Source organism: Ipomoea triloba, chromosome 2 (genome assembly GCF_003576645.1).
Source record: "Ipomoea triloba cultivar NCNSP0323 chromosome 2, ASM357664v1".
NCBI classification, from domain to species: Eukaryota; Viridiplantae; Streptophyta; class Magnoliopsida; order Solanales; family Convolvulaceae; genus Ipomoea; species Ipomoea triloba.
In genome coordinates, this window is record NC_044917.1 from 4,520,271 (window position 1) to 4,543,947 (window position 23,677).

At 34.9% G+C, this 23,677-nt stretch overlaps 4 protein-coding genes across 5 annotated transcripts; all 4 read right to left on the minus strand.

Annotated features, from left to right (window-relative positions):
* Window positions 1-1,168: 1,168 nt before the first annotated feature.
* On the minus strand, window positions 1,169-3,031 carry LOC116008602 (uncharacterized GPI-anchored protein At4g28100-like). 2 transcript variants are annotated; one of them, XM_031248697.1, is made up of 3 exons: window positions 2,740-3,031; window positions 1,887-2,532; window positions 1,169-1,785 (listed from the first exon to the last, which is right to left on the minus strand). In XM_031248697.1, the coding sequence occupies exons 2-3, from the start codon at window positions 2,523-2,525 to the stop codon at window positions 1,411-1,413; spliced, it is 1,014 nt and encodes a 337-aa protein (XP_031104557.1). In that variant the 5' UTR covers window positions 2,526-2,532; window positions 2,740-3,031; the 3' UTR covers window positions 1,169-1,410. The 2 variants fall into 2 exon arrangements, with proteins under 2 accessions (XP_031104557.1, XP_031104556.1); XM_031248696.1 differs by having other exon boundaries at window positions 1,887-2,535.
* A 3,865-nt stretch (window positions 3,032-6,896) lies between these two features.
* Window positions 6,897-8,663, minus strand: LOC116010570 (transcription factor MYB41-like). Its single transcript, XM_031250042.1, has 3 exons — window positions 8,432-8,663; window positions 8,204-8,333; window positions 6,897-7,988 (listed from the first exon to the last, which is right to left on the minus strand). Exons 1-3 carry the CDS (start codon window positions 8,565-8,567, stop codon window positions 7,214-7,216), a joined length of 1,041 nt encoding a protein of 346 aa, XP_031105902.1. The 5' UTR covers window positions 8,568-8,663; the 3' UTR covers window positions 6,897-7,213.
* A 7,174-nt stretch (window positions 8,664-15,837) lies between these two features.
* LOC116009691 lies at window positions 15,838-16,538 on the minus strand. The gene has a single exon (XM_031248811.1). The coding sequence runs from the start codon at window positions 16,455-16,457 to the stop codon at window positions 16,179-16,181; it is 279 nt and encodes a 92-aa protein (XP_031104671.1). The 5' UTR covers window positions 16,458-16,538; the 3' UTR covers window positions 15,838-16,178.
* Window positions 16,539-18,794: 2,256 nt separating this feature from the next.
* LOC116006356 (vesicle-associated protein 4-2-like) lies at window positions 18,795-22,213 on the minus strand. Its single transcript, XM_031246697.1, has 7 exons — window positions 21,771-22,213; window positions 21,487-21,557; window positions 20,636-20,717; window positions 20,400-20,518; window positions 19,723-19,800; window positions 19,478-19,597; window positions 18,795-19,318 (listed from the first exon to the last, which is right to left on the minus strand). The coding sequence occupies exons 1-7, from the start codon at window positions 22,045-22,047 to the stop codon at window positions 19,259-19,261; spliced, it is 807 nt and encodes a 268-aa protein (XP_031102557.1). The 5' UTR covers window positions 22,048-22,213; the 3' UTR covers window positions 18,795-19,258.
* Between the last annotated feature and the right edge of the window lie 1,464 nt (window positions 22,214-23,677).

A 23,677-nucleotide genomic window follows, 5' to 3' on the forward strand; every position in this document is an offset into this window, starting at 1 on the left:
GACCAGCCTCCTCGTATCTGCAATTCTAGTTTACTAGACAAGAATAATTACAAGAACAGTAGCCGCTAATCTCACTATTGTAAAGCATTACGTTGTTGACTTCATTCGTATTTTAGCTTGCACTTGACTTATCTCCAGCTAATTGACTTATCCCTCGCTAAACAGTTAACAAAATAATATCCCAGCAGAATTATATTGAGTTGATAAACCTATCAAGGCTTCAAAACCTGCTAACTCAATCATTATTGTCTAGCATACAACAATACACCAGATCATAATTAAACTTACAGACTAGAGACCTATTAGATGTGAGAGCTAATATGAAGGACACTTAATGGTTATTGTCAAATCTGATGGTCATGAAGCTATACCTTCTCCATATAGGTCATAACACTTTTGTTACATTTGGACCTCTCATCAAAGATTCTTACAAATGCAGGAACAATGATTTTGATACATATTAACATCACATTTTGACTACAAGGTTCAACCTTTGTTGTTTTATTTTAGAGTTAATTCTGTTTTAGTTCCTTAATTATTACATTTTTACATTTATTTTCACTTATTAAATTTAAAATATCGCTTCTAATAATCACATTATTAGAAATGTGCATCATTTAGTCTTTCGGAGGACTAAAAATAACAATTTTTTTTATAATCATGAAACCAAATTTGGTGATTTAAAACTTAAGACTATATAATTAGTTTGTTTGGCGTAAGTGACCGTGTACTCTTGCCACTTACCAACATGAGCGACCGTGTACTCTTGTCAGTTAAGAGAGTTCAAGAGTTCGAAAATTAATTTGGCGTTGCCCTTAATTTAACCGGTGCGGTCGGGAGCCTCTTGTTAGTCTGTGGTCTAATGAATTAACAATCACACAGTGACAAACATTCATCCGCGATTCCCTCTCGTGTACACGTGATTCATAATTTTTAAAATTACTAAGATGCAATTTTCAAGTTTGGTGTCAGATCTAAGGTGTTGTTCTTCACCATGAGAAACACAGAAAAAAACGAACAAATAATATCAACGTCTCTTTAATCCAAGCTACAAAGACCAACATACTCCGTCGAAATTTGGGTTCCCAATTGCCATAGCTCCCCTTCCGAGACGCTACCAAAAAGATCAATAGCTTTACAACAAACCCACATTACTAGGTGCTAATCGTTGTTATCGAAATAATTAATCAATTATAATGAAAGGAAATGGCACATAGCGTAGCGCGCAACATTTCAATTTTCAAGCCAAATAACATGAAGCCTGGATTTACACTGGGGACAAAAAGACAAAAAGACCCCAATTACGTTCCCGGTTGTGAACTAGCCCCTCCACACCCACATAGCATGCACAACAAAAAGCAGAGGGCACCATTGTCACCTATCCCAGTTTCTGCCAAAGAGGATTTTTGTTTAATAATTAATCAACAAAATATTAACACCGAGAATGAGTAGAGGCAGAGTTCGGAAGAAAATAGGTAGAGAAGAAGCTGAGGACGATGAAGATGAATCGGATTTCTCGAACTGTAAAGAATTGACGGCCAACGGCATGTTCTCCTGGTCGGGGCTGCATTTGGAGTCGTGCGGCGGGTGCGCACTGTACATTATGGCCCGCAGAACGGCCGAAACCGTCGGAATGTACGCCGTCTTGTTCCGCGCTAGCAGCCACGTCAGCCCCATTAACTGGCAATCTCGATTTAACATCTTGGTGACGCGATCGCTGTCGTAGGCTGCGCCTTGGCCGTTCCGAACTTTGTGCGTTCCGTTTTTAGCGCCGCCGCCGTTAAGCTGCACAAGTAGAAGAAGGAATCGTTGGAGGGATAAAATATAAATTCATTTCGGAATTAGGAAGAAATGTGGATGTGGATGGATTAAATTACGGTATTGACCTTTTGGAGAGCTCCGAGGCACTTTGTGCAACCGGAATACGAAGCGTTGCGGCAATTCCGCTCGAGATTCGCGAGCGCGGCGGTCGGGGTGGCGTTGCGGGGAGCGGTGAGGTTGAACGCGGCGGAGCAGGTGAGGGAAGTGATCTGGTGGAGGCGGATGCCGCAGAAGCACAAAACGGCGTCGCACGAGGCGTTGGGCTGGGGGAGGTGAATGTTGCGGCTCTGCAGCGAGGTCTGGAGCGAGTTGACGCACTTCTGATTGTCGTCCGGGACCATCGGGAGGTCCGAGCCAGACGGAGGAGCCGCGGCGGAGATCTGAAGCGCCGCCCGCGCGTGAGCCGCGAACAGCCACGCCGCCAACACCGGACAGCACCGGCTCCGGTCTAAGTCCCCCCCGCAGGCGGCGCTCACGCCGCCGAAAAGCTCGTCCGACAAGTCCAGCCGACACGTCTGCGTTTCCGACTGAACCGGAAACGCCGGAACAGTATTCGGATTGGAATTATCATCGGGATCCAAAGGCTGCGCCCGCTGAGAAAGCAAACCAGCAAAGGAGCCGCCGCAGAAACACAGCATTAAAGCCATAAACACCACGACATAAACCTCCATCTTCATTGATTTTCCAGAAAACTTGACTCTCATTTCGCCGCTGCTTAAGAACAGAACAGAACAGATTTTTGTTTACTTTAGCAAATAAAAAGTAAGAAAGTGAAAAAGAAGTTGCTTGGAAATTGAAGCAAACACTCAAAAACGAGGAATATGAATATGAGGAGATGCTAAAAAAGAAGGAAGACACAGCTTTTACTAGAAAGAGAAGACTGAAGAGTGAAGAAGTGTTCGGTCGCTTCTCACTCACTTTGTATAGTTTGTATAATGGACCGCAAGTGTACGAAGCCAAATAATGCAGCAGAGGAATCTGCCTCGATCTGTGCATCACTTAGTATCCCACTATCCCTAATCACTATACTATTTCTTTAATATAACGAAATATAATATTACCAGATTCAAATTATCTAGATAATCTAAAATGACCTGAATCAAATCCCTTTAGCACTATTAACTAATTGAGATTGCAATCATCGCCATGAGCAATTAATAAGTATGGTAAGTGGTAACTTCACAATTGATTAATTGAAAGCACAAAGAGGATTTGAAATGGAGACATTGCAGTGATGATGAGTGCAATAATTGAAGCTAGTAAACTAATTTATTTGGATTAAGCAGAGAGAGTGGAAAACTGGAAATTGAAAGTGGGGTCAGCGGGAAGATTGGACTATTTCTGCAGATCAGAAAGAAATGGCGGAAAGTTAAAGGGCAAAAGGCAGTGTGCTGTGCGAGGGGTTTGGCACTTTGTGAACTCCTTTTCCTCTCATTTCTTCGATCAATGATGGACCATAACACTAAAAAGAAAAAATAATAATTGTTTAACGAGAAACGATTCGAGTAAAATTTGGGTTGTTGAATCTCAACGGATGCATTTCTTACGAATCTTATGTTGTGGGATACAGAACAAAAGATGATGTTTCAACTTTCAACAAAAACAAAAACAGAAAAGAAAATTAGAAAGTGGCTTTGGTAATTGAGCACGAAAAGCTAGCGATCGTGAAAAAGTAGCGATGATGGTGGTGGTGGCAAAAGCAGACTGAAAGAATCCGACACGTATTTTCAAATCCCTATTATCATCACATATATGTATTGTAGTAATTTGTCAGTGACAGTAGCACTGTTTGTTTAATGTTTAACGTAACGTACCTTCCGCCATTGCAGCGCCTCTCATACAGCTGCGAGAACCAACAGTCAAACAAGCAACTCCCTATATATTATAGTTTGGTGAATGAAAACTTACAACCTAACCATACATTAGAGTGTGTTAAATAACAATTTTTCATGAATCGTGACCAGAGAAACTTGCACTTGTTATCCGGGTGTGTGTCCGGAAGAAATGCCTGAATAACAAATTTTGCTCATATTCAAAGAAAATCTAACTCAAAATTTCTATTTACAGTTGTTTTGTTTGTACCCACTGAACTTTATTTTTAGAATAAAAGTCTTACTAGAAGTTAATAATAGTAATAGTTGGTATACAACTACTCTAAGCTACATATGATAACATTTTGAATCCAATTTAACTATAGATTAGGAGACAAATTGACCCCAAAAAAAAAAAAAAAAAACCTTAATTTGGAATCAAAAAGAGTGGGCCAAATAGAAATGCAAAATTATTTGAAAATATTGGAGAAAAAAGGAATGAAAAGTGGGGAAGAAAGGCGCATGATTGAGTACCCTTTTTGTGGTTTCATAGTTGCTAAACAAGGCCAAAACAAGAGGCCAAGGAATCAAAGGTCATCAACTACTACCACATGTTGAACGTACGTATGAAAGGGATAATAGATGGCCGGACATTCTACCCTCACTTGCACAATCCTTCACCTCTTCAATAATTACAAACTATACTTTTTTCCGAATCAAATTATTTCATTACCTTCTAAATTGTTGCATTATGTTCTTCTTCTTTTTTCTTTGGTAATATTACATTTGATGGGTCCGGACTCTTTGAGTTTGGACTAGAGCAGCGTAATAATGAGTTGGGATTTGGAGCTAGCCTATGGACGGTATGGGCTGCCCTAGTTTGCATATGATTATACCGTATTAAGAATGAAAGTTGGAGTAAGCGTAGCTATCCTTATTCAAACAATATTGAATCATAAAATATAAATCCTATTGGGGATGAAAACAAGAATAATACAATATAAATCTATGATTCTTTAAACTACTAGTTCCTAGTTAATCTCTAAGGCCCTGTTTGGTGAATGGCTGTTAGCTGATTGGGTTGGCTGTTTGGGTTATAAGGTATGATTTGTTGATAACATTAGCTGATTATAGAGAGTTGTTTGATAAATTAGCTGTTAGCTGATAGCTGTTTGATATCATTTCTTTTTTCAAAAAACTAATTAAAAAGGCTGCTTTGAATAGCATTTTGAATTTTAGTATTTTAGAGTTAAAAAAACTTATTAACTTACAACTAATAGTGGTCAAATAAGCCAAAATTGGCTGATAGATTGATTACTTACCAAACAGGCCTAAGTCTTCAACATTAATAATAATGTGGCCTATAATGGAATTAGCACTACCACAGTGTCATTATCATGTTGCAAGGAGGTAGTTCAACTTCAGGAAAAGAATCGATCCATTAACCATTTTTATTAATTTTATTCACTGACATTAAATGAATATTATTTTAAAAAATAAATTATAAATAATTTGAGTCAAGTATTTTGGGATTGAAGAAGTATATGGTTAGGCCCATTCGGTTGAAAATAAAAAGGTTCAAACAAAATAGTGGGAGATATATATATAAGCCCAAACTCAAAATAAATGCTGAGGTTAAGCCCAATAACTAAACTGGGTCAGCCTGTCAAGTGTAAAATGAGAAGCTTATGCTAATACCATATTAAGGCAAATTATGACCCGGGTCCACCTATGTTCACAATTTTAAAACTATATGTTTATAATTTTAGCACTCTATATCTACAATTTGAAATTTCAATATACAAAATTACATTATACAATATTCATAAATTTTTAACTCTATATTGACAATTTTGTTATATAGATTTTAAAAAAAGTATTATATTGTTTATAAACATGAAATTATGAAATTGTGAACATAGAGTCGGGTCCATTATGCAAGGTGGACCTGAGTCCATGGCATAACAACCACCATATTAATTTTGAGAGGAATAAATGTCAAATAGAGCATTCAACTACACAATAACTTACAATTTGGTTATCCAACTTAAAAATATATATATTAAAATTAAATCCTCAAACAATAAAAGTGAATACAATTCAACCTAAAATGACATGTTGACCGGGTAACATGCTAACATGACAGTTACCTGTGCTTAACTTCGCTATTTTTCCTTGTTCTCCCATCTTGAATCACTTTCCTTGTCCACCTCCATCCATCTTCTTCTGTGTAACTCAGCTACACGAAAATGGCTGAAATTTCCAGGAAAGATGCATACAAACACCGGCCTCCATCCAGTGTCAACTCACGCTAGCTGTGATTGTATGATCTCATAGGGCTGCTAAGCTGCAATCAATAACTGCCACGATTCATATCAACGGCTGACGGCTATATATGTTGAAATTAAGGTGAATGGTCAGTGTGAAAGCAACAACTTCAACCCAATCTGATGAGTTGAAAATTAAAGTAAACTCCAAACGATTAAGTCAATGAAAACAGTAGGGTTGTCGTTCACCGGACCAATTCATTTTGTATTGAACTTCCTCGTACCTCTTAATCATTCAACCAACTCCTTTCTTCAATCTTCTCAATCATTACCTTATCTTATACAATCTAATCTTCAATTATATTCCACCTTATACTCATAACAAAAAGATTGGGTCTATATCACCCAATCATTTTTTGGATTTTCTTTCATTTTTTTAAAAGTCCATTTCCCTTCATTCGCCATATAATAAATTTAGTTTGATCTCCTAATTCATGAATTATTGATTCAAATGAGATCAAATATAGACTTTGTTCAACCCATAGCCTTAGTTATTTAACATGTATTTAAAAAGTTTAGTTTATAATAATCTCAGTTGTGAAGAAAAATGAAATCGGGGTTGTGACATGCATGCAACCGATCAAAGACCTTATCTTGTACAATCTAATCTTCAATTAGTTCGCCAATGACCTTATGGTCTAGTGACACAAGGTGACATTTGAAATGTCATGGGTTCGAGCCCAATCGAAATGGTATGATTTTCATTCGATTTCCATTCCCATTTCGATTCCGATTTTCATTGCGTGTGAACCAAGCACACTTTAGTCTGTGAAAGACGTTTTTGGAGATATTAAAATTCTACTTGGAGCCTTGTTGTTATTTACCAAACACTTGTTTTAGCTATTTGACTTGAAATTAGTCAAATTAGATATAAAAAAAAATGATTGGTTAATTAGTCATTTAACAAACATATGTATTTCATATCAGCTAATTAAAATATTTAAATTATTAGTATGACATACACCCTGTCGATCTTCAACTAAAGAAATCAAATTACAAGAAATGTAATTAACATAATGAAGTAATTAAGTACACCTATGAAGTATGCAGTAACACCAGAAACCTAGCTAGCTAAGAATTGAAGTGCTAATGACTTTGAATGGTCCATACAAAAACATAACAATGGCTCCATTCATACCTAACAATGTAAACAAAACCAAAAACAAGAACAAATGAAATACAAACACTAAAAAATTAAAGCATCATATCCCATACTACTATACGAATTATTGAAGTGTTGTTCTGGACAAATATCTACAGAAGATCTTCAAAGTCAAGGCTGTCTGGAATGTCGAATCTCATTAGATTACTGCAAAAGCTCTCTTTTTCATCTTCAGTGTTAGCGCCGCCGCTGTTCACCAACGTGGACGAGGAATTCAGAGGCGTGGACAGCACCGATGAATCGAAGCTGAAATTCTCGAGTCCGCTTTGGTTGCTGCTGTTGCTCAGTGATTGGTTAGATCCAAAACAGCCGCTATAGTTTTCTAAGCTTTGAAGAAGGCTTTCTTGAAACACTTGTCCGTTGTTCTGCAGATTCGACGAGTTCATCGTACTGTACGGCTGCATGGGAAGATCAGAACATGCGGGGGAAACATTATTATTTGATGTCGTACAAGGTGGGAGTGGATGTTGGAACTGATGATCACTGTTGTTAGACTGGAAGTTTGGGGCATTAATCAACAGTTGACTTTCTTGAAGTTTTCTTAACAACATCTGAGGATTTTGATTTTGGAGATGGGGATTGGACAAAAGGTCTGGGTTAATATTGTTATCGTTTTGTGATGCGAAGAGATTAGTTGCAAGCCGTAGAAGCTCGGGATTTAGGATTGCTTGTAAGCCAAGCAAGCTGGGAAAGTTTAGGTGAGTAGAAGTACCCAGAATTGAAGAAAGGTCTAACAGATCAAGGCGGGGGGTATGAGTGACGGGATCAATGCCCATCCGGAGAAGCCTTTTCCTTATGTGAGTGTTCCAGTAGTTCTTGATTTCGTTATCAGTTCTTCCGGGCAAGCGAGCCGCTATGGCCGACCACCTGACATCAAACCAAAGATTAAACTTCTTATTCATAGCTACTAACAAAATATGAAAATGAATCCTAGTCAAATTAGTTAAACAGTTGGCTTAAGTAGTTCGACTTCCAGAGAGTATTGACCTTTTTAATTTGAATGGGTTAACTATAAATATAATCTAGGCTGGTTGGCAGAGTTTACTCAGTAGACACCATTGAATAATGAAAAAGAATCTTACTTGTTTCCAAGAACACTGTGAAGCTGGATGATAGTTTCTTCTTCTTCAAAAGAAAACCTTCCTCTCTTAATATCAGGTCTCAGATAATTGGTCCACCTAAGACGACAGCTCTTCCCACATCTCTGAAGCCCTGCAGATTTAGTTTAATGATAGATGGATGTTAGAAAAAAAACAAATTAAATGAAAAGAGTTGGAAGATAAGTTAAAGTGAGATGAGCATATACGTACCAGCATTCTTGGGTAGGGTTCGCCAGTTGCCAGGGCCATGAGCTTGAATATAGTGAATGAGTTTTTGATCTTCTTCTGGAGTCCATGGACCTTTCTTCAGTCCACTCTTGTCAACACAGCATGGTGATCTCCCCATTGCTCCGATCGATCCGTACGTTGTTAATTGGGAGATTGTGATGATGGGTGTATAGTAGTAGTTACGTTGTGTCTGAGGAGAAAGACAAATTGAACTTTTTTTTCTAAGAAAAGTGAAAGATGTAGGTCCATGCAACAATACAACCATCATATTTATAGATACCAGGCCATCAAATTTTTCAAGTCAATAGTATTTGGTGCCGCCCTCAACACCCCCCCTCCCCTCCCCTCCCCCCAACTCTCCTCTCCAGTCTCACAAAGAATTTTGGAGAATTGAGTTCAATCTTACATTTTAATGAGTTTTATATATGCAGGTGTTGTTTTCAAGAAAAAAAAAATATGCAAGTATTTGACAAATAACTGTTAGTTGGTAGTTGTTAGTGGATTGGGTTAGCAGATTTGATTAGTTGATAGCATTAGTTGGTTATAGAAAGATGTTTGGTAATTAGCTTGTTAGCTTATATGCGAATTACATGTAAAATGACTTTAATTAAGGATATAATTTATTATTCTAAGTTGATAAAAAGTTTCTTTGAATAAGTTTTTGAATTTTAATGTTTTGAACTGATAAGCCGTTAAAAAAAAAACTGATTAACCAAGCACTTATTAACTTCCTAACAATTTATTAACTTTTGAAATAATTTAATTTTATGTTTTTCATGAAAATACTTATTAACTTCCCAACAAATTATTTCGGGCATACATTTTCAAAAGTAACAAATAGTCTCTAAAGAAATATTATTAATGTCATCATATATAAAGACAGAAGACAAGGGGCAAGTAACTAATCGTTTTGACCTTTGGCATCAAGTCTTCGCACATTATCTTAGAGTGATGATTAGTGGGTATGGTTGTTAGATCGATTTTCCCTACCAATTATATATAGAAATTAAACCTTTAATTCCTTTATTCTTCACTTTTTCTTTCACATTTTCTAATATAAAAGGAACTTTTTTAATTTCATCATTTTGTTCATTATTATATAATACGGAATAATATAAAATATAGCATAATCCAACATTACATTATAACCACTAATCGAATATGTAAATCATACACAATTAAAACTCTTGATTTCATATTTAAATCACTCCAACTTTTTAATTTGAATTAATATTTTTTGGTTAGGGGTTTTTATTTAATGTCTTCTATAATTGATTTTCTTTTGTGGTTATATACGTCAAGTTGAGGGCATTTGAGGATTTTATGAAGTCAGCCAATCTCTAACCATACACGTACCCCGAGGACACAGGTAATCCGAGTGTGTGGTTGTAGTATTAGATATGGAGCAGCTTCATTATCAACCATTGATTGCATGCAAACATGACCCTCAACGTGGACACTTTTACTTATTGCCATATGACTTCTTCCCCCACATTAATAATATAATTAATTCATCATCTACAAATTATTATTATTTTTTTTAAGCAATCAAATAATCAAATGAGCCATACACTCAGAAAGGGTGTCAACCCAGACCCGAGAAACAGATTGTAAATGCATAAATTCACAATCTGTTCATCTACAAATTATTTCTTAAATCATCAATATTATTGTTTCTCCTCTTTTTTTTTTTTTCTTAAATACTCATAATTCATTATAAGTTAGTATTTATTATATACTTTCTCAAACATTGTAAGTTTAAAGAATTAAGCCTCTGTCACGGGAATTCAAACCTTTGACCATTCATTTGGAATGAAAATCGAAATGTCATCATACTACATGGTAGTTGGCACTATCAATAATATTATTCAATTCCTATTCATCCATATTTTAGTGTTATTCCACAACATTTATGTGTTATTTTCAATACTTTTTCTAACCATAAAAAAAGTGGTCGAAATTCTTTTTTAAAATTTTCAAAATTTTTTGTCATTATCGAAAATTTTCTAAATTTTCAGAAGTTGTTCGAATTTTGAACCTGATAGTAAAGTATTATATATCTCTCTCTCAACAAAAAGTTTAATTTATTAAAAAAAATTATATACTATTTATTACCTTTGTAAATATATCCTCATGTCACATGTCTTGTACTAATTATTGAATAGATTAGAAGGGGAACGAAAAAGGTGATAAAAGACTAAAAATTAAGTTGTTTTTACCTAAAAGTAATAATTAATCAAGAATAAAAGGAAGATACATGTAAAACATAGAAAAATAGGTTTCCTCTGGATGCACCCGTGGTAGGCATTTACATATAGCTAAAAATTTGTGTGAGACTGTCTCACGGATCCTTGTCAGTGAGGCAGGTCGTGTCAATATGAAATGCAATGGCTAATATTAGCAAATGTAATACTAAATCATGAATAAAATGTTTATTACTTATATGAGAAAATACAATACTTTGAAGAAAAATGTAATACTTTTATATTTTAATGTAAAAGTATTACATTTGTTCTCAAAAGTATTGTGTTTTCTCTTATAAGTAATAAACACGTTATTTCTAATTAGTATTAATATTTCATTTGCATATTGACATGATTTGACGCGCCTCACGAATAAGGATTCGTGAGAAGGTTTCACACAAGTATGACCCTTACATATATAGAAGCAATAATGAAGGGCACAATTTTCTACAATAAACGAAACAAAACTTGACTTTGATCAATCTTCCCTACCAACTCATATTCGCGGTTAAATTAAACAGGGAAGCCACAAAATCCGACCAACTTGTACGTATATGTATGCGTAACGCATGAGCGACCGATTAAAAAAAATGTTTAATTCTCAAATAACTCATAACTTGGTCAAACTAAATTAAACTTAATAACTGCATTTATATTTACTTTTATACATAAAATTCATTATAATTGCAATAACCAATAATGGATTTATATGTTATATTTTAACTTATAACAAGTGCTAATGTTCTATGTATGTAAAGTCGAATGGAGCTAGCTAGGACCAACCACAATCCAATTTAAACTAAACCAAAATCAGAACCGTACAAACGATTCCACTTCAATTTATAAAATTCAAGAATCATAATCGTTGGTTTCCTAGTTCTAAATCCAAACAATAATAAAATTTAAACCAAATTAAAAAAAAAAAATTAACACCAAGTCACTAACGGTCTATGACTCTTAAAATTGCAATATAAAAAAAAGGAAGAGAATTATGTGTGCTTTGATTAGTATTAAAATTTTGATAAGATAGGACAACTTAATATTGGTAAAATTAAGTGTAACTCCAAAATAACAATAACTATTATTATTATTTATTAATTAAAATTTATAAATATGTTATATTAACATTGTTTTAGGATTTTATTTTAAAAATTGAGAAACTGAATTTATAATTGTGGATAATTTTAAAAATTGAGGGAGGGGGGGCGGGGGGGGAAGAAAAAAGAGGTGTTTCGAACCACACTGTTGGTTTTCAGAACTGGAAATCTATTTTTGACTCAGCTTTGCGCCATGCATATATTAGAGGAACTAAGCAACATAGTTATATATATAATCCATCTTCTATTGCTTGTTTGAATAATTTCAAAGTCGCTGAAATTCTGGTATTTGATTCATCCACCTCTAAGCTAACCGCACCATTTTGGTCAAACGCTTGTTTATACCATATTCTCACTCCTCTGACATTAGCCATTCCAATGTCAAACACCATCCATCCCTCTGACAAGTAGAAGAAAACGTTATTCAAGAATGAGTGGTGATGAAGTCGGTGAAAAAGATCACGAGTTCGATTATTGCAAACATCATCTCAATCTATTATATTATACAGTAATTGTGTCTTAAATGTCACAAATTTTGACTAAGTAAAGAGTGCGTTATAACTTAAAATGACTCGACCATAATATTTGTATCTCGCTATTTTTCTTCTGATCTTGAGTATAAAAATAATACTAAAGTTTATCTAATCAATTTTTAATTAATTACGAGATGAGTTTAACTTGTTTGGTATAAACTTTCACCTTTCATACCATTCAAGTATTCAACCTAATAAATTTATAAACTCATTTCAACACTTTATACCATGTCACAGCGTTGAAAATGCGTAATATAAGATTAAAAAAAAATTACTAATGGTAAGAATGAAGATAGGAACGAAATATTTTGAGTATTAGATGATAAACTTCAACTTGTGTTCCCTGTTCGACATCCAGAAGACAACTCAAATTATCAAATCTCATCTGACGACTACTAATCACTAATTTAATGGTTAACAAATCCAGGTTAGCAACGATACGCCAGACACGTAGAGCAAAAACTGGACAGCTGTCCCGATTAGTTTGATTATAGACAATTAAGAATATTAACGTTAAACATCACATTTCTCTGCTGGTGCGGCCATGCATGCATGCATGCATTCTTCCTAATTAATTATTGTTTAACGGGAAAATTCTGGATTATCTTACGCACGAAATACTTAATGGGGTAATTAGTTGTCGCAAAAATAGGGCTTGCTTGCCCGAAATAGCCAGCGCGACATACAGTGTCGTCGTCGTGGGAGTTGACTCTCTCAATCGCATTTGTTCTACGAATTTGGTTGTTGTGTGAATGTCGTACGTTAGATTATCGTTGTGAGGTGTTCAATGCCTTCAACAAACTTTGAATCTTCTGCTTACCTTTCTTTGAATAGTAATATATTATGATCGGTGACGAAGACCAAATCTAAATGTACGTGACAAATGTATTTCGTTTACGTATTATGCATGCAACGGGGAAAATAAATTGAATTTCTGCAACACTGATGATCTAATAGTTAGAATCTGTAAATAATAATTCACTTTTTTTTTCTTTTTTTTTTGCAACAATAATAATTCACTTCTTTAAATTGAATATTTTTAATATAATAATAATTGAGGCAATAATGGTGTGATAACGAGCCCAATCTATTAGTGGGCTGCTGCAAAATGCTTGTTAACTATGAGCGTCTTGTAAGTTTCTGTAAAGTGTTATATAAATACAGGTTTGGACTTCATACTGGCAGAATGGGCTTTTAATTCTTGATATTCGCATTTACAAAATGTTAGTAAACTTAAACCACGACTATATAAATCTATAATTACAAAAGAAAGCCCAAAGTGTCATTGACAAATTATATTGTGCAAAATGAATAAATTTTTATTTTTAATGTATTAAAAGTACATTATTTGTATATTGAGTGTTCATTATTTTTTTTTTTTGAATACTACTAACTCCACTGAGACTCAAACTCACCCCCTCCCGTATAAAGAGAAGGGTTTGATGCCACTGGACCACAAGGTCCTTGGCAAGTGTTCACTATTTAGTACACCGTAATATACATAATAATGTAATTTCCGGATACAAATAATGTACCTTTTAAAAAATAAACATTGAATGTATTAAAAATGTATCTTATATCAATGGTCCACCTTACAAGGTAGACCATGGTCCATGGTATAATAATTAATCATTATGGTGTGTATGGTTCATGGGTTAGATACAAAAAATGAGAATGAAAATCATATATATTGTTTGATTGATAACATTTTAACATACAGTTATAGGATTTGATTATCCCTATAATTACAAAACTCATTACATATTTTAAATCAAGTATCATTTCTTTAATTCACCCTTATCCTTTCTCATTTTTATCGTCTCCTTATTTCGTCTTCTCCTCACTCATTTCTTCTCACTTTATTCACTTCCTCACTACATTACTTACTCACTTCATCGCGACTTTAAGATAAATTGTTTTGATTTTTTGTTTTTGTAATTTTAAAACATTTATTCCAATTATTATGGTCATATATAATCAAATATCAATATTGGTAATCATTTAATTCCACTGTATTACCAAACATACAAAATACTTTCACTACAACTCATTCCAATGATCAAATATTTGATTTCTATTCCTATTTCGATTTTAATGTTCGAATCAAACATACCCTTACGGGGCGTTTGGTTCAAGTTATATAAGATAACTAAGGTTATATTTGTTTGGTAATATAAGATTCCCATGTTTGGTTCAGGTTATGTAAGATTCCCAGAGAATGTAACATAACCTCCCGATGAAGTTTTTAGCTATTGAAAGGGAATGTGAGATACACCCCGATTTCTTAGGTAATCTCACATTCCCTTATCTTATTCCTAATATTGAGCTTTTGAAATTTTAATCAATTTATCTTATTTCCGTTGTCTTATTTACCTACTTCAATTTTAAACCAAACACAAAAATCTAACATTCCCAGCAATCTAACATTCCCTAAGGTAATCTAACATTCCGTGAACTAAACGCCCCCTAAAGTTGCTCGACGCTCTTGAGAGATTCATATGAACAATATGGTGCGTGTTTTTTTAGCCTGCATGGGCAGCTCAACTGATAACAGGGGTGAAATTTGGGATAAGAGGTTAGGAATCAAGTTTCACCAATGGCCTCTTTATCATCCTCCAGATACTTTGTCGAGCCCTGGGGTTGAGGATTTTGGGGAAATTTTTTACTTGGAAAGATCCCTGCTTAGACAACCATTAGTAGTTCTCACCAAATTTTGGCAAACTAGGAAACTCTCATTTGGTTCTCAAAAAAAAAAAAAAAAAAAACTCTCATTTGGGGGTTTTCACTAATAGTGACAGATGACATTATGGATGAGAGGAATTTGGTGTGTAGAGACGAGCATAGCGGTCAATGACTATATGCATTTCATGTGTCTGCTGGGTGTATGGAATGGTCGCCAATTGGCATCCACTTCCTTTTTGCTTTTTTCATTTATAATTTGGAGCAATTGAAAGGTTAACAGCTAGTTTTCGCGTACATTTGATTCTATTTGAGGTTAAAGATTTATTTTTCAAAAAAATATCTAAATCATTTTAATATACACTTATTACATTTTCATACTAATTTTATTTAAATTTAAAACATTTTAAATTTAGTGGATCTCCGGGCCCCTAAGGCTGGGCAGGACAACCTCCGTATACTCGAATTTTAGCGGACTTTTTAGCCCCATCAAATGGGGGACCCCGCCGGCGTTCTTCCCCTCATACGGAGTTCAATTAAATTACAGGAGTACAAGACCACTGATCAGCAGTGGATAGAAATTAGCAACCTAATAAATCTGGTTTTGTTCTTAAATTTGCCTAGGATTCTTCTCTACTCCATGATTTTCTTCAATAAATTTGGAAGACTAGGCTGAGGCTGCAAGTCAATGCCACAAATATCTTATCATCAATAACTGTTTCAAATTCAATGTCCGGTAATTGAATCTAAGGCTGTCTAACCAGTTAATTATAGTTTTAGCAAGGGAAATTAAACACGATTACAAACTGGAGAGTTTTGAGTGAACAATTCAAGAATTTGCCATCAGATGATTCAGATTTGGTCATTAGAACATAATAATATTATTATTATGCACTACAAAAGATACAACCATCATTTTGTATAGCTTTATGTTCTTCGATTCGAGAAAGAAAGACATATATACATTCTACTCAACTATACATGGAATTTACATTTAGCGTTGCAATTCCAGATTTTGACGATTTTGCCCACCCGGATCTGTAGGCTCAGCTCATTTTCAGCCATCTCTGTCCGGGTCAACTCACCGCCGGCGACGTTTCAACGCCGTAACAAGTTCCGGTCAACGGCAAACTACTCCGTTGTGTTGTTTTATAGCGGCCGGAAACGCCGCGCCTCGTTAACCCTGTCCCCAACAGTTGAAGTACATGACTTGCCTGAGCGAGTCATCGGCCTGCTTAATCCGATCCTCTCCGCTCCCGTTTCCGACGAATCCTCCAAGATCGGAGCCGGAAAGTGGCCGGAGATCGGATGCGGAAGATGAAGAAGAAGAAGAAGAAGAGAAGCATTTTTTGGTCTGGTTAAGGGATCTGAGGCCAGATTTCAGTTTCTGACCTTGATCGGAGTGGTTATTAACGAAGGCGACGCTCGCCGCCACCCAAACTCGGTTCAAACTCATATTGTTCTCGTTTTCTTTTCCTTTAAACCTTGTTCTTCAAATTTCAATTTCGATTCGAAGCAGTAGAGATCACCAGTTGGAGCTGTTGAGAATGGCAGAGTGGTGAAGCTAATTTATAGAAGGACGAAACAGGAAACCGGAAACCGGAAACCGGGGGCGGTTTTGATAGATGACTGGCGCGTGGAGCCAAACTATGGGGCACGTTTGGAGTTGTCGATTGTGTACAAACACAGAAAAGATTCGTTTCTCCTCATATTCTCACGATATTTTGGACTTTTTCGCCTATTTTCTCTTTTGCGAGTAAAATGGACACCTCTGCCTGGACCTTGGATAAAAAAGTGCGGGACAGGTGGCATGCTTATCCGAACGGGCATTCCATGAGTCATCACATCTAAACAATAGTATGCAATTATGCAAACAGGTTCCTACCCTCCCTGGGTCCCACACCCCACTACAAGCATACCCTTCATTCATTCAATAATTACCGTTTTGCCTGTCGCTTTCCTGGACCCTGGGTCCTTTGTCGTTATATGCGCTGTGGACCCCACGTCACGTGGGAATCTGTCGTCTTCACGTGAACGAGTCAACACTGGCGGAGCATGACCCGGGCAATGACTCACCTACTTTACCCCAAATAATCAAACATTAGAAATAATTAATTAATTAAAATTAAATGTAATTATCACAATTTAAAAATGATTATATACAATGAAGTTTTTTTTATATGACTACAAAAGCATGTATGAGATTTGGATAGGATCATACTAGAACTAATGCACTAAATTTTAAAAGAACTCGAAGTAAAGCGTGTGATTCTAGTCAATATTATTTCGATCAAATTTGTAGTACCATATTTTTCTAATATAATTTACATATTATTACATAAGAGTAATGTTTATCTAGTGCACAAGTCTAAGTTGTCACACCTAATTTTATCATCATCCAAAGAATGTAAGAGGTTTCTTGTCGAAAAGTATTACATGTACTCTCATTTTCTACCCTCAATTTTTATTTCACACAAAAATTTTTGATGTAAACACATATATTCGGACCTACATAAATAAAAAATTTATGAGTGCCCGCCAAATCAAGAAGTTCATATAGTCGAACCCTTTTTGTCCAATGTAATAAGGCTATTTTTTATTTTATAAAAAAAATGTTTAAATTCCTAATCAGCTTTTTTAAGTAATGGAAAACATAATTATTAAAGAAACCATGATGGTTTTCAAAAAAAAAAAAAAAAAAAAAGAAACCATGATGGCTGATGGAATCATGGAATGGGACCTTACACTATTGTATTCATCGTGGATACATCTTCTGAAAACGACCTTTCTCTCTCTCTCATTTATTACCTTTTTTATTAAATAAATTAAGTTAGGACAGATATGATCTAATTACCAAATCTAATTAGAATAAGGTATATTGAGATCCTGCAATTAAGATATGAGATCAATTAATTTAATGAAAATGAAAACAACCACACTTACGGAGTAATTAATTTAATGAAAACAACCGCAAAAACCAGACTCATTTCCAACTAATACATCAGTTTATTTAGTCCCAGTTAATGAAATGTACTTTCTTAATTTTATCGAAATTATTAAATTAATTGTCTTATCATTAAAACTATCATATTAAGTCTCCAATTCTGAGCAAAGGCAGCAGCTTGCAAATGATTAGTTTTCATCAAAAGTTGTTGGGAGCAGGGGTGTTTTTTTTTTTTAAAAACAAAATCTTGAAGTGACTAAATAACTCATTCATTTGTCACCAAATTGTATATGTAGATATGTAGTCCATCCATTTTCTCGTGAGAAGCATCAACACATAATATTAATCACACAATTTATTTCAACTTTATTGCACAATAATAATAAATAAATAAATCGTTGGTGCCAACTGCTAAGCAAATTGTGCTCAATTGACACATTTGTAGCTTTTCTTGATAAAAAATAACGGGATCGAACTTCAGTGGTGATCTATAACTAATAGAGAAAGTTTTTGGTAAAACCGTAAAAATGATCCCAATTCAATATGCCTTAACGAGAGTTGTGTATGAACAATTGGGAGATCCAATATGTCTTAATGAGAGTTCTGTATCAAATTGTAAATAATAATGGAAGTTCATAATAATCACGATAAAATATGATAAGAAAGTCAAGAATAATGATATATTGATAACAAAAATATATGAAATTATGAATTACAAATGCTAAACAATGAAGACTAATTTAATTATCAGAAGATGCATTATGTAATTTTATTAGAATTAAGGGACGAACAATATAAATTTCATTTTAGTCAATAAGTAATTGTCAAATGGTATCAATTATCAACCCATGGAAAGAAAGGCAGCATAATAGCTTATCATTGAAGAAGAGTGCCCACCTACACCTTTAACTTGAGTAAATATTGCCACTTGGCCCTTATAAAGTATAATATTGTTCATCAAATATCATAAAGAGACTTCACTTTTTGACAAAATAACTCATTCCCTCTACTGTGAATGTATAATCCTTACCTTATACAAAAATGGAGGACAAAATCATAAAATGTTAATCAGTAGCAATGATACCGGCCATGACAAAAAAGCTTCAATTCCCTTCAACATCAAATCCAGATTGGCTTCAAACATGGAATCACTTTAAATGTTCATAGTTGTGCCAGAGAAATGATGCAAAGTTCTATATACAACTTAAAGGCATGCATTAGACTGGTTCTCATATCATGTTAAGAGATGGCTTTCTCTCCTAAAGGAAGCAAAATAAGCTTTGTATTCAGTAGAGGAATCGCGCTAAATCTGTTTAAACCGAATTCATCCCATCAACCTGTTGTCGAGCTAGATATCTTTCCCTCCTTTCTTTCTGCAATGGAAAGACAATTTCTTGAAGATCAAATGATGAAGCTCTTTGTATATAAACATAAATGTGTAATCCAACTATAAGCTCAGACTCATAGTTGAGATGGAGTACATGCTTCAATTTGGTATCAGATCCAAACCCATGCCAAAGGCCATGACTTACCCATTCATCTATAACAAGACCTTCTCCAACAATTTTGGGCCCATTGTCTTCTGGTGGCTTTTTGCGTGCTTCAAGCTCCGCCTCTGCCTCAGCCAGTTGACGGTTAAGTTTCTCCAATGCCTTGAAAGATGCACGCATATAGGGTTAGAAAATGCAACATATATAGAACAGATTACGGGAGCAAATGGCAGAGTATAAATATATTCTCCACTTCTCCACAAAAATTAACGAAGAAACCTACTTACAGGGCAAGGATGCTCCGCGTCAAGGAAGATTACTCTTAGTATCTGTTCAACTGCTACTTCATCCTTTTGTTCATCAAACTGCGTAAAATGGATGGTTAACTCAATAAGACTCGTACGCCCTTTGAGGGCACACATACTGTAAATTCAAGGTGAGGAGTGGGCGGAAGATTTAAAGAACACTGAAGATCAAACATAAAAAGTTTGTAACAAAAAAAAAAAAAAACATAAAAAGTTATGGTGAAATTGATCAAGTGAAGAAACAACTTAATGTTATACAATGTAGCATAACTAAACTTTGTTTCCTAAAGAATTTGCATTGCTCTAATTTGGTCAAGAACTAAAATGTCAATATATACATTGTTTCATCAACTATATGCATTTTTTGTAAGCAGACCAAAGAAATTTGGGCATTGAAATTAATATAATTTAGTAACCAAGAAATCCAGCAATATGCAACCCTACCACATCCCTTTAAGGCCTTAAGTGGCATCCGGAAAACTCTACATGAACTACACGCTTGAAATCATAGAATTTTCTTTACACATCCACCCGGCATTATGTCTGTCAGTGAATTGGTTTAAATCAAGTGCACATGGCTCTTGAGTGAATGCACTAGACAGCTGTTTCGCAATTATAGCCATGATTACGCATAAACAATATAGGATCACATTATTTACCAGCTCTGCAACGTAGTCCATATCCCCTTTTACTTTTAGGCTCATGATCTTGAACTTCACCCTGCTCTTCATACCAACTGGCTTCTCATTATTCTCAGGAGGCTCGACAAATTTGAAAACTGTAAATAATCAATCCGTTGAAATCATGAAATGCAGCACAAGACTACCCATTTTGGCGAGCAAAGTCAAAAAGCACTCTATACATAGAAAAGGAAAGAGAACAACGATGTCAGTACCTGTAGCAATAATACTTTCATTGGGAGCTAGTATACCCCCTGGTGGACGCATGTAACAACTTTTTGGTGCAGTCGTTTGGAACTTGAAAGAAAAAAACGAAGCGTTTATATGCAATAGTGATCAGTTTTATTGTATGCATAAATCAGGGAATTAAAGCAAAAATTGCAGCAGTAAACAATGAAAGTGGGGAAAGGAAAATATAGGATCATATATTCGTATTGCATAGCAATAGCATATTAGCCAGAAGGTACGCACTACGCTAGAATTGATTGGATAAATTCGCTATAAGTTCACCAATCACCATTAGCTGGAACGCACTGGAACTTTGTCAGGATAGAACAATCAATCTTTTTTGTTTAATTAGGACCAGTCATGGAGCATTATGCGGAGACTGCATAAATCCACTGAATTTAATTAACAATACCACTATAACACCAATATGATAAATTGCTTTTGCTGGGCACAACTTCAACATCCTGCACTAGCTGAGTCCACAAAATCATTATTGTTCTCCACTGGGCACCACTCATTATCTTTTTTCTATCAGAAGCAACAAAAACCACAGGTTGATGGTTTTGTTCTTTCTCCAATCAACAAAAAGTTTTGCCACAAATGGGCCTATACTATTAAATCATGTGATCTATTTCAATTACTTTACCATTCCTTCCCATAGCAGACAATTCTTTAGCAAATCAGACAAGTAGTGTTTAGCCACAAAACACAAGATAAAACAAATTTGACCACTAATCTGGAATTACCCAAAGTATGGAAATTGGAAAGGGACTTTTTTTTTTTTTTTTCAAATGTTACTGGGGGTGATGAAAAACAATGCCTTAAGTTTTTCTCATACCTTAAAGGCAACATGAGCCTTGGTGACATTCTTGATTCTGATAGCACTCCTGACTTGTTTCCCAGGTTCATCTTCATATTTGAAAAAGAGATTAATATAGTCCAGAGGGTTTAAGAATGACATAATCTATGTAGGGCATTTTACTCTAAAACACAAAACTGGGTTAAGGGTGTATCTATCTACAGTGGGAAGAAGAGGAATTTGAGAATTAAGACAGATCAAACTAACAAACAAAAGAAAAAAAAAAGTATGAATTGGGAAATAAATTAAAGTGCAAAACTTACAGGGAAAATAGAGCTTGTTAGAGGGATCAAGACTGAGCCTGCGACGAGTGGGAAGAAAAGACTTGATGCTCATAGAAGTGGCTTTAGAAGTGGCGGTGCTGTGAAGAATACTGGGGTGATGATCACCTGCCAAGACATTGTCGTGCGGCTTCCTGAAAGAAGAAGAAGAAGAAGAAGAAGAAGAAGAAGGTGCAGAATTGGTTGAATGCCAAAAGGGCAGTTTGCATAGACTCCAAACTTTTCCCTCCGGCACCAATTTCTCGCTTGCAACAGCCATGTTTGTTTGTTTTTTTTGTTCTCCGTCAAAGTGGTTTTTTTCTGGGGTGTTTGTAGTATTTTAATGTTTGTTCGCTTTTTGTAAGCGTGGGTGGGGGTTCTTAAATGCAGCAATTGGATCCTGTCTGTACATTGGTGGTAACTGGTAATGGAATGAATTTTGTTTTGTTTTGTTTTTCTTATTCTCTCTCCCTAATGCATTCCAATCAAATTTTCTATAGTATGGCCTCTTCTTTTTTTATTTTTTTATTTTTATTATTGCTGATAATGAGGTTTAAAGTGCTGAAGGTTGACAATGACTCTTCCTTCGCTATATGAAATGGATAATTCAGAAGACCCAAATCGTCACTTGTAGATGCAATATAACGACTTCTTGATTAAGATTAATTAATATTACAAATTGAATCACTCATCATGACCATGATTATAATCATACATTTTTACAAAATAAAGTCAATTAGTGTGCAAGTTAAATCCACCGTTCACTATAATCATGGCTAGTTTGTATATTTTTAGTTTAAATTTTGAGAAATGTTCAACCTTTGTTATTTTTAAAAGCTTTGAGAGGCGCTCAGCTTTTGTTGTTGGCCATATTTGACTTAGATTAATGCAATATTTTCTTTTGAAATTCCTTATTTTCCGTGTATTAAAACAAATGCATGCAAAACAATTAATAATAAAGTATGAATACTCTTTAAGCAAAACGCTAAAAGATTAATTAGAATTATTGTTAATGGAGAAAATTAATTCACGCAACCTAAACTAATTAACTTGATTAAATGAAAGACAAATAATGTAAAAGATAAAGGGAATGTTCAAAAGAGACAAGATAGTCTTTGAATTGTATTAATTGCTTAAAAGGATTATAAGTTGTGTTTTAACAAGACATCAAGATATAGGATGTTTTATACAAAATGTACATGAGCAACCGCCTATGTTGTTTCAACTAACCATATTAGGGCCAACCCGACCCCCTAGGCCCAGGTCAAACCACCTCGGGACCCCCAAGTTGGCATTGTTCACTTGTTTGGCATTGGACGGAGACCAATAGTCTCCATTCGTTATTTTTTAAATTTATTTTTTAAAAAATTATTTAATTTGTATTTATGTTAAGTCACCAACCGATCAAATGTCAAATCATTGCCAGATTAAAAAAAAATAGCACATATGAAAGTCTAGGTAACAAATAGTCATATCACTTCTCATCACATTCCAGTCTCATCTAAACACTTGGCATGATAATTATGACCGCCCAACCTACATTCAAAATGTGTGTAAGACATGCTAATAGAAAGTATGTATGTTCACCCTGCCTCGCCTATAAAAGGCACATTAATTCGTAGTAATAGATACCTTTTTACATATCTCACTTTAGACACTCCCGATCATCTCGTTTTTGTTTACTGATCTCAAAATTGCCTGGGTGATCACATTGGTCTAGTATCAAACACCAAAAACTATGGAACTACTAATCCATCCGTACCCCCAACATTTGACACATCAATTATGAATTCTCCCATCTACCTATGATTTTATTTGTAGTTATATAAAAGATTTAGCGAGTACTTTATCTTATCTTAAATTCTCTTTTGTTAAACGATATGTGAATTGAATTGTTCACGCTTTAACTA

Bases quoted from the DNA above. Each gene is read 5' to 3' on its own strand.
- LOC116008602 (XM_031248697.1), bottom strand. From the start codon at position 2,525: ATGAGAGTCAAGTTTTCTGGAAAATCAATGAAGATGGAGGTTTATGTC. The intron at 1,786-1,886 runs GTCAATACCGTA...CTACTTGTGCAG, and splicing joins GCCTCGGAGCTCTCCAAAAG to CTTAACGGCGGCGGCGCTAA.
- LOC116010570 (XM_031250042.1), bottom strand. From the start codon at position 8,567: ATGGGGAGATCACCATGCTGTGTTGACAAGAGTGGACTGAAGAAAGGT. The intron at 8,334-8,431 runs GTACGTATATGC...CTAAATCTGCAG, and splicing joins AACCCTACCCAAGAATGCTG to GGCTTCAGAGATGTGGGAAG. The intron at 7,989-8,203 runs GTAAGATTCTTT...GTTTGATGTCAG, and splicing joins CACAGTGTTCTTGGAAACAA to GTGGTCGGCCATAGCGGCTC.
- LOC116009691 (XM_031248811.1), bottom strand. From the start codon at position 16,457: ATGAGTTTGAACCGAGTTTGGGTGGCGGCGAGCGTCGCCTTCGTTAAT.
- LOC116006356 (XM_031246697.1), bottom strand. From the start codon at position 22,047: ATGGCTGTTGCAAGCGAGAAATTGGTGCCGGAGGGAAAAGTTTGGAGT. The intron at 21,558-21,770 runs GTAAGTTTTGCA...TCAAATATGAAG, and splicing joins TAACAAGCTCTATTTTCCCT to ATGAACCTGGGAAACAAGTC. The intron at 19,319-19,477 runs GTAAGTCATGGC...TTTCCATTGCAG, and splicing joins GTCTTGTTATAGATGAATGG to AAAGAAAGGAGGGAAAGATA.